We start from the raw sequence: 11,136 nt of genomic DNA, 5'->3' as shown, positions 1-11,136 counted from the left end.
TATCCTTTCTTCTGCTTGATCTATTCAGCTATTGAAACTTGTGTATGCTTCACGAAGTTCTTGTGCTGTGTTTTTTAGCTCCATCAAGTCATTTATGTTGTTCTGTAAGCTGATTATTCTAGTTAGCATTTCATCTAATCTTTTTTCAAGGTTTTTAGTTTCTTTACACTGGGATAGAACATGTTCCTTTAACTCAGAGAAATTTGTTATCACCCACCTTCTGAAGCCCACTTCTGTCAATTCATCAAATTTGTTCTCCTTCCTGCTTTTTTCCCTTGCTGGTGAGGAGTTGTGATCTTGTGGTGAGGGAAAGACATTCTGGTGTTTGATGGTGTCATTCTTCTTGAGCTGGTTTCTTCCCTTCCCCCTGCTGAGCTCAATAATTCCTGGTCGCTTTCTAACTGATGTTCTGGGTGTGTAACTCTGGAGTGAGAGTTTTTTAGGCTGCTGGGCTTTGTGCAGGGTGGTGAGGGGGACCACCCTATCATTTGGGCTGCTTCCCTGCATTCAGTTACCCTTCTTTCTGGGGGACGGGTAACTCCATCCCAACAGCTTTTTAGCTTTCTCAGCGTCAGCCAGTGCTTTTGCCTAGATCTATGCTGACAGCCCCAGTGCCGGCCGAAGTTGCTGTTCTGCCCTGTTTATGCAGCTCGCTGAGGCTTTTCAGCCCGTCAAAGATCTCCTGTTCTGTGGGTTGTATAGGGCTTGGGTGGATCACTGTATCCGAACCAAAGTCCCAGATGGGGAGATCCCCTGGTCCTCCGATAGGTTGCACATACATCCTGGGTGGGGCAGTGTCCCACCTTGTCTCAACTTCCTCTATTTGGTTTATACCCACTGTCCAACCAGACCCACAAAATGAACCTGGTATCTCATTTGGAATTGTGGAGACCACTCGGCTTCCACATCTCTCTTGCTGGGAGCTACTTTCTGGAGCTGCCTCTTTTTTGGCCATCTTGGGATCCAGCCTAAATTCTATTTTCATGCTAATGATTCCCCAGATTAATATCTCTAACAGATACCTTGATTGCTTGTCTCATATTCAATGATATTCTTTACATTTCCATTTTGATTCCAGCATAATAAACATAACATGAAAACCAAAGTTATGATTTTCTTCCCAGAACCAGTTATATTACCCAGTCTTTCCGTCTCAGTAAATAACCATAGCATCTATCTAATTACCTACAGATACATATGTCACATTATCATATACTTATCCAATATATCATATGTCCTGTGAATTCTATCTTTAACAATATGTTACAGTGCCACCATCCTACTCCAGGTCCCCATCCTTCTTTCTCTGTACTCATGCAGCAGCCTTAACACCAACTTCCCTGCTTCACCTCCAGTCCATCTCTTACATAAGACATAATATACTTTTTATATAAGAAGTCATTTTCTTCCAGTTTAAAAACGTTCAATTTCTTCCCAAATGTACTTAGAAGAAATTCTAAGCCCTTATTATGTCTATAAACCCTTATGTAGCATGATTCCTAATTACTTCTTTACTGTACCTTTCTCTAGCCAGCCTGGCCCTTTGTTCATCCACAGGGCATTTTCTTTCTGCCAAGAACACTGATACTATTTGCTTCCCACTTTTGTCTAGTTAACTCCTACTCATCCATTAGATTATGCCTTAAATATCTCTTCCTCTTATGTGTCACTTCTTTAGGGAACTCTTCCATGACCACTGTAACCCAATCAAACCCCAGCCCTTATACAGCTAGTGCTGGACTTACAACCACAATTGGTTCTGACAAACCGGTCGTAACATGATTTGGTTGTAAGTTGAGTAGGCTATATGTACAGTACTGTGAAATGATGTTACAAAAATCTTTAAGTCATATTTTATCATAATTTTCTTTCATTATTGTTATATATCATAATTTTCTTTGTTCATTTTATGCCATTTGTATCATCTCTACACCATTTTGTTTCTTATTTTTACATTCGTCAGGTTTAAGTAAAACACTGCATTACCAGTACAACTGGTTTAATATTTGCAAAACATACAAAATTACAAAATACAAGTGCACACAAAAATACAGGTGTAAAAAATACCATTGGAAACACTTTCCCAATTGCAAAACATATCCAAATATATAAAAATGTATGAAACATTTTATTGGCCGCTGGTGCTTGGCTGCGGATCGTTGATGTCATCATCTGAGGCAGCAGTTGGGGTTACCGGAGTTGGTTTTCTCATAAACATGGTGAGCTTTGTCTGAATTGTATGTTTCTTTTTTTCTTCATAAATTTCACGATACGGATGAAACACATCATGCGCCACCTGTTCAATCCCTGCAAATCGTTGGATGTTTGGGTCCATTGCTTCGAAATGTATAAGAACTTTATTTAGTAAAGATAAACCTCTGATAATCCCTTAGTGGTGAACTTTCTTTCTGGCTCCTCTTCTTCTTTCTCTGCTTCTCTTCTTTCTTCTTCCACCACCCTTTCTTCTTCCAGTTCGATTAGCTCTTCATTTGTAAGTTCTCCGGATTCTTTGTCTAGCAACTCTTCGACATCTTCCATTTCACACTCCAAAGAAAGGTCTTTAGAGAGTTTTACTATTTTTTCCCCGAATCGTTTCAAGTTCATGTTCACTGTCAAATACGTCAAAATCATTAACATAGCGCTTAACACAATTTTTCTAGATGCCATTCATGCACTTTGTCGTCACAGCCTCCCAGGTGGTAACAATATTCTTGATACACATCAAAATGTTGTAGTGTTTCCAAAAATCCACAGTGGAGCAGTCGTGGCTAGCGATTGTGGTCATAAAGTCAAATGGTTGTAAGTTGCATAGGTCGTAAGTCGATCAATACCTGTAGTCATTTATAGTACCATGTACCTCTCCTTGATATTGTCTTAGTTTTAAAAGTAGTTGATTAACACCTATGTCTCCTCTACCCTAGGGAATAACCCATGAGGGCAAAGAAAGTATTTGTTTTTATTTATTTATTATTAACCCAGTTCTTAATACCTGGAACATAGTAGTTGCTCAGGAAACATTAACAGAGTGAAAGAATAATTAATATAGGGTCATGCTTACTGAGAGGATATTATGGATCCTATGAAAATACATTAATCAAGCCATTAAATAAAAAGGATAATCCAAAAGAATATATTGACTTAATGTTTGTTATTAGCTCTGCTGATTATGTTTCTTAAAAAAATGTAAGGAAAGTCTATACTCATGATCTTTATGCCCTAATTATAACAGGTAAAATGAAACCAACCACTCCATCTCCATTCCACTCACACATTGCTAACAAAAAACATACAAAGAGTAATTTCAAAGTTTAGTGAAAATATGTAAAGAGAATTCCAGAGCTGTATTTGTGAGTAGGGGCCAAGGTCATAAAAATTTTTCTACAAAAAAAAAGAGAAAATGCTCCTGATAGAGAATGGGAGAATAATTAAGGGTGGGGAAAGAATAGAAATTCAGTAAGCAAGAGCTCAGGGACTTGTGTAAAGAAAAATGCCTTAAATTTCATTTAAGTCCATATATTCTTCATTCAGATTGTTAATGCTGTCACAATGTACATCCTCTACCTTTCCAAACCTTCAGTAATGTCTATTATGTTCAAAGCTTATATCAAGACTAAATCACCAGGAAAGGGAGGAGTCAATCACAAGGACCATCCAAAAGATAGACTTCCCTCTTTCCATGTATCTTTATTTATACCTGTATGGCATTTCCCTAACCTTACCTGGTCTGGATACTTCACTGGAAAAATGCCTTATTCGTGTTTAAGTTTGAAGTACTCACCGTACTTACTCAAGCCTATAAAAAGATGTCATGTAAATAGTATGCCTTGGTGCAAAGGGTACCATATACCAGATGAACTCCTAACTCTCCCACCCTCACTATTCCTACTCTCTCTGCAGCAGTTACATCTCCACTTTGAGCATGGGTTCAACATCCATCAATCTTCCACATGCCACCATGGCTCCATCTGACCATAATTCTGCTTCTTTCTGGGCAACAAATTGATGGTGAGATATTTCCTCTGTCTTTTTGTAACTGGGTCCAGTGTGCAAGAATGTCTCAATTATCAGTTTGAGCCTGGCCCCACCAGCAGGAGTGAGGCAGAAAGCATTTATCATAGACCCTCATCCATACAATGCTTAAAATGATTGTCAAATTCAGTCAAAACTAAATAAAACTGGTAGCAATTCTCTAGAATATCTGCTAACAGGTCTATCAACACCTTTAATCTACAAGTATTTGTAGTGTTTCACAACTTTTTAACCCAACTTTGATGGCCAAGATTTTGTAAAGCTTCACTTTCTATAAGAGGACACTGGTATAGAGTATTTTTTTTTAATATAAAATGATGCTGTAAAATGCATTGTTTTTTCTGAGACAGGGTTTCACCATGTTGGTCAGGAGTCTTGATCCCTTGACCTCATGATCTGCCTACCTCGGCCTCCCAAAGTGCTGGGATTACAGGCGTGAGTCACCACGCCTGGCCTAAAATGCATAATATTAATTGTGGTTTTTCAGTGTATCCTTTCCAACCCATCCTAGAGATTGCATATCCCTTCCCCATCCAACCACCCCCTGTTGACTACGGAAGGCCTAGAATGATGAGAAAGATGGAGAATCTCTGAGTTAGAGTGGGTGAAGCCACTATGGAAACAGTCCCTCCTTTTTTCTTAAGACCAAAACAAATAAATAAATAAATAACCGGGAGAAATGCAAATACATTAATTCATTAAATGAAAAATGTCATAAGAAAAGCGAAATAATAATCTGACCTACCCATCTAGGAGGGCTATGACATTCTTCCTGGGCCGCCCAATATTAGGGCCATATAAGCTGGCTCTGGAGTAAATCCGGATAGGTTGCAACAGGCTCTTCAGCTGGATGTAGTCCTTTCCCAACTGGCTGCCATTTACTGCCCGGCCATGCATGGTCCGATAGTTATTTGGCTCTAGATTAAAAGCAGACATGTAAGTCAGAGTTGAAAAGGGTAAGGCTCTGCCAACCCTTTCCTATCCACAGATCTCTCTGCCTTTTTCTTAATAGTGGGGAAAAAAAAATCAAAAAGTGGATGTGAATTATTTTAACTTGAAGAACCACTCAAACAAAAAAGTTAAAAGTCAAGTTAGCTTGCTGTTCCATTCATTTTCAAACTAATTTTCACAAAAAGATAACCTACTTAACACCAGAGACCATACAGATTTTCAGATGACACTTCATAATGAATGGTATACTGGATTGAATAATGTCCCCCAAAATTTGTGTCTACCGGAACCTCAGAATGTGACCTCATTTGGAAACAGGATCTTTGAAGATGGAACTAGTTATGATAAGGTCATACTAGATTACAGTGAGCCCTAAATCCAATGACTACTATCTTTATAAGAAAAAGGAAAGGCAAGTTCAGATACATAGACACAGAGAGAAGAATGCCATGTGACAACAAAGATTAGAGAGATATTGCTAGGTTAAGCATTGCTTACAGCCACCAGAAGCTAGGAAAGAGGCATGGAATAGATCTTCTCTCAAAACCTCAGAAGAAACCAATCCTTTTGAGACTCTGATTTCAGACTTCTGTCCTCTTAAACTATAGAGAAGAAATTTTTGTTGTTTTAAGCCACCAAGTTTGTGATAATTTGTTATGGCAGGCCTAGAAAACTAATACACATGGTAAGAAGTGAAATCTTCATAAAAATGTTCACTGCCAAAAAGTTGGAAAACATATTAATGTTCAATAATAACAAAGTAGCTAATTGAAATAATTTTGAGCAAAGCCTCCTTTTCCAGCTTCCATGATCTTGGTAGTTCCTAAAGGGGAGAAAAATTCCCCAAAACCAACAGCTCCACAGCTGGAGAAGGCTAATTTGATTTGGAATGGTGTGCATACCACAGGAAAGGCTAACATCTCAGCTGCTTGAGACTATGATATTGGTAGGTACAAGAAATATACTTGAAGGCTTGCAAGAAATATAATAGGAAGATTTGGGGAATAAGGCAGCCACAGTGAACCTTGACAGTCTCACACATACCCCTTGTAATCTAGAAGGCTAAATATGCTTAGGAGGGACTACAGAGGGCCCTAGCTATCCACACGTTCCCAGATAAGTTTGAAACCTAGGACACTTATAAAGGAAACATAAGAAGGTATGACTGAAAGTAAAATCCCAGTTAGACTTGTAAAAGGCCTATATTTTCTCGTGTTTCCCAACCAACATAGAGATCCACTAGCAAAAGGTCAAAGGCTTCCTGGCTCAAGGGAATTAAGCAAAACCTCTGATCAATCCTCAGCTCATCATTAAGATGTGTTGACACAAGTGGAACCCCCAGGAGACTGGTCTTAACAATTAAAAGATGAATAAGAAATAAAAAACTTAAGAGATATCAGTAGCTACATGACCCAAGGGAAACAGACTCTATAGAAGTTTGTCGATGACCTTTGGGATGGAGATTCAGAATTCAGAGTTGGTCTAGTATATTATCTAAAATGTGTAGTTTTCAACAAAAAACCTATTATGCATGAAAAAAATAGAAAAGTTTGACCCATACCAGCAAAANAAACTGCCTCTTAGGGGGCCTAAATATTAGACTTGGCAGACAAAGACTTCAAAATTGTTATTATAAATATGTTCAAGAACTAAAGAGAGTCTGGGCACAGTGTCTCATGCCTGTAATCCCAGCACTTTGGGAGGCCAAGGCAAGTGGATCACTTGAAGTCAGGATTTTAAGACCAGCTTGGCCAACATAGTGAAGCCTTGTCTCTACGAAAAGTACAAAAATTAGCCGGGCATGGTGATATGGGTCCATAATCCCAGCTACTTGGGAGGCTAAAGCAGGAGAATTCCTTGAATCCGGGAGGTGGAGGTTGCAGTGAGCCAAGATTGCACCATTGTACTCCAGCCTAAGTGATAGAGTGAGACTCTCAAAAAAAAAAAAAAAAAAAAAAAAAAAAAAAAAACAAAAAAAAAAAAAAAAAAAAAAAAAAAAAAGACTAAAGAGTATACATATGCATAAATAAAATAGTCAAAGAAAATTATTGAACTGAAATGACTAATCTCATACAGGAGAACAGGATGAGATTAACAGCTGAGTTTTTATTCAGAAAAATCTGGAGGCCAGAAGACGGTAGGATAATACATTCAAAATGCTGAAAGAAAACAAAATTGATAACCAAGAATTCCATATGCAACAAACTATCCTTCAAAACTGCATGCAAAGGTAAACATTCTGAGAAAAACAGAGAGAAGAGATTTTGTTGTGAGCAACAAAATCTTGTAAGCCTTTCAGGGAATAAGAAAGGAAGTCACTCAGATTGAAATAAAATGATATCGAATGGTAACTCAAAATCACACAGAGAAATAAAAGATATAAGAAGAGGTAATTATATGGATAACTGTAAAATGCAGTTAAAAATATTCACTATTCCTTTCTTCTCTGATGGGTACAGCAAACCACCATGGCACATGTATACCTATTTAACAAACTTGCATGTTCTGCACATGTAAAAAGAAAAAAATGTATATATACATCATATATGTATCCACCTAAACACAGACTAAAATTTTAATAAATATTGAGGGAATGCATGAATCAAGCTGTGTTGCTAGAATCATAAGAATCATTATTGCCGACTTTCTAAGGTCAGAAACTTGATTTTATAAAATCATTTAGTAGACAGGCTCCAGAGAACTGAGTCATGTAGCTAATTCTTCTAAGAGAATAATGTGTGAATGTATATAGATCAGGTATAGGTATGAATATATAATATTAATTCAGTAATTAATTACTGTAGCTTTTACTTGCTTATATTTTGAGGGGGAAGAGGCTGAATCTACAACACAGAATAGTTTTGAGCAGAATATCATACATTGATTATCTTGAAAGATGATTCTAGTACCAGAAAAACTATCAGTAGTTATAAAATGAATTAAAGAAACAGCAAAGTAAATCTTCAAACTCTAAAATGTATCCTTTAAACTCTAAAATGTAACCTTAACAAATGATTATTTAGTATTTATCATTAACAATCATTTATTATTTATTAATAATCATTTATTATGGTTACATAAAAAATAAAATGCACTTTAAGGGGAAAACAGTAACCCTAGACTTTCTGACTAGAGATTCAAAATGAACTACAGAAATATTCACACATTACTGGCTATTTTTCACTTCATTGAATTTTTTTGGTCCTTTTCCTATCTATTTCTATCTATATTCTTATTTTATTATCAATGACAGTGCCTTTTCTCTTCCTCATGAATAATTCTTTGTTGTTGTTAAGCCCTGAGGAGGCACTTGAAAAGATGATGATGGGAACCAAACGATGTGTGGCTAAGGTGTCTAAATAACATTTTAAAAATGTAATTAGCACCCTTTCTGAACGATATAACAAAGTCTGAAGGAAGAAAGTTGATGGGGAGGGGCAAGTTCTTACTTGTCTGGAATAGATGTATACAGAAAGATGTATATATTCTCTCCTTCAACCCACACCCTTAGTTTAACAAGCTTGCATACTCAGAGATGCCAAAAACCCTAGAATAATTACTCCCATCAATCACTTGTAGGTAAGTTTTAATTGCTGTGGGTTTATCTATTATTAGTTGAGATGTTTTACAAACCAATTTTATGTAGGCAGCACAATACTTTTTTAAGAAAACTAAACAAAGCTTTTGGGCATATATTCTCAAGTTCCACAAAAGCCCTGCCATTCTTTAGTGTCTAATACCTCTTTTAATCATTATGCCTAATTGGTCTCTCATGGCAGGTATCATGCCCTGTTTGAAGAATATTTTGCCCTGTTTGGAGAATAAAGCTAAGTTGGGCAGAATCTAATATTTGAGCAGGGTATGGTTAGGTGGGTAGTCGTGAGTAGACAACATAAAATACCAAAAATGTCAAAAAGTATAAATAGAAGATGGGATGGAAAGGGATCAGTAAAATACTTTACTTACAATGTAATAATTTTGCTTACTTCAAAGCTGGTCATATCATTCCTGCTTTTTTTGTCAATGATACTCAGGCTAGTCTGGAACATGTAAAACCTCAGGCTACCCTAGTTGAACCTCCTACAGTCAAGGAATCCTCAGTTCAACTAAATAGGTCTTCATTTGGTCATTAACTATTCCCAAATTTCCATGGTAAAGAAGAGAGAAAATCAGAGAAAGAGAAAAGAAACTGAGAGCTACATTCCAGTTAGTGGCTGCTGGTAAGTTGGACATTTATTCTTGTCTTCCCTTGCTATCTTATTTTGAGAAACCCAAATTCCAGCTTGCAATAAATACACATGTGCACATACACACTCACACATGTAGTGCTCCAAACAAATATGAGTTAGCTAGAGACATATAAGACTGTCAATGAAAATGTTGGAATCAATTTGTATCAGTAATTTTAAGAGACTTCCTGGTTTGTTTGATTCAATTGTTTTGTTCTAAAGTATACCAAAAGTATTTTGAGAATCACAAATTTTCATATTTATACGATCTATAGTTTTAACTATAATCCATATTGAGTCAATATTACAGAATCATGACATCTACAGAATAACATATATGTCACATATAAATATATATCATTGAGAAAACAGCATGATTTAGGAAACACTTCTCCAAATTGTGTTTCATGGAATAGTGTTCCATGGAATGAATAACTTATGCTACACACAGACACACACACACACACTTCTCCAAATTGTGTTTCATGGAATAGTGTTCCATGGAATAACTTACACTACACACACACACATACACACGCGAACACGCGCACACACACACACATGAACATGCACACACACACACGAACACGCACACACACACAGACACACACACACACACTCTTTAATGATTAAACAGGACTGGCTACATAATTTGTAGAGCCTTGTGAAAAATGAAAGTGTCAGTCCCTTTGATAAAAAATTATTAAGAATTTCAAGATGGTGACTGCAAAGAACAAAACCAAGAATGGGTCTCTTCTGCCTCCCAGGTTCAAGCAATTCTCCTGCCTCAGCCTCCCAAGTAGCTGGGATTATAGGGGTATGCCACCAAGCCCAGCTAATTTTTGTATTTTTAGAAGAGATGGAGTTTCACTATGTTGGCCAGGCTGGTCTCGAACTCCTGACCTTAGGTGATACACCCACCTCAACTTCCCAAAGTGCTGGGATTACAGGCGTGAGCCACTCTGCCCAGCCGAGAATTGGTCTGTTCTAAGCATGGGCCCCATGTGACTGCACAGGCTGCACACTCCTGAAACTAGCCTAGGTTAAATTGTTTAAGAAATGCTGGGTTTAAAAATGTCAAACAGATTTCTTTGCAACAAGACTTCTTATAGCCTTTTGTATACCAATGTGCACTGTGAACCTTCAGGAGGTTCATATACTGCATAAAGGTCCTCAAATATATTTGACCAAAGCTCTTTTGAGTTATTATTTTATAAGGATCATCTTGTAGGACCAATGTTCCACAGAGCACATATTGTAAAAGCCAGCTCAGGCTGTGCAAACAGGTTATAAAATCAATTTGTTAGTCACAAATCACAATTTATTTCCCATTTTGTGGAATTTTCCCCATATTTGGAATGAGATAACTAGAGATAACTATAAATGCAAATGATGTGTATTCACTAAATCTACTGTTTGGTCATTTACCGTTTGGATAGTCCACTCAGTGGCCAAACATCACAAATGTTTTCTGGGCCAGGGTCCTAGAGATGATCTGACTGAGACTGTATCACAAGCTGGCTGATTTTTCCCCTTTATTTTGTCAATTCGGAGAAAGTAACATCCTTACTTACCATTACCCAGTTCCCAAGAAATGTTGTACTTTTTGCTGGCGCTGTACTTCAACAGACTGAGGGCACTGGAACTGTTCCAGGAGTTATTGGGATTACGACGCAGTGCATTCAGAGCAAATATCAGGTGGAGTCCAGAGCAATCAGCAAAGTTATAAAGTTTGTCTAGAGACCTGGCTGGGAAGAAGCAGAGAAAGGCTTGTAGCTTTCAAATCAACATTCCAACAAAAGGAAAATAGCTAATATAAAAATCCTTTCTATGAGTGTCCCACTAATAAGGAATAACACAGACAGGATTCCAAAAGAGACTATTACCTTTTGGTCTGGGGTACATTTCAAGGTGACTTTAGAAAGCA

At 37.3% G+C, this 11,136-nt stretch overlaps 1 protein-coding gene across 1 annotated transcript in view; it reads right to left on the bottom strand.

Moving 5' to 3' along the window:
- HPSE2 (heparanase 2 (inactive)) overlaps nucleotides 1-11,136 on the bottom strand; it is a 277,616-nt gene that overhangs the window by 263,478 nt on the left and 3,002 nt on the right. The window contains exons 2-3 of the mRNA XM_017502836.2: nucleotides 10,784-10,985; nucleotides 4,775-4,946 (exon numbers count right to left, since the gene is read on the bottom strand). Of these exons, the coding sequence (XP_017358325.1) occupies nucleotides 4,775-4,946; nucleotides 10,784-10,985 (374 nt within the window). The remainder of the gene's footprint in view (nucleotides 1-4,774; nucleotides 4,947-10,783; nucleotides 10,986-11,136) is intronic.

The sequence above is a fragment of the Cebus imitator genome, unplaced genomic scaffold (genome assembly GCF_001604975.1).
Source record: "Cebus imitator isolate Cc_AM_T3 unplaced genomic scaffold, Cebus_imitator-1.0 Scaffold299, whole genome shotgun sequence".
NCBI classification, from domain to species: Eukaryota; Metazoa; Chordata; class Mammalia; order Primates; family Cebidae; genus Cebus; species Cebus imitator.
This window is presented reverse-complemented; position numbering and strand designations above follow the sequence as displayed.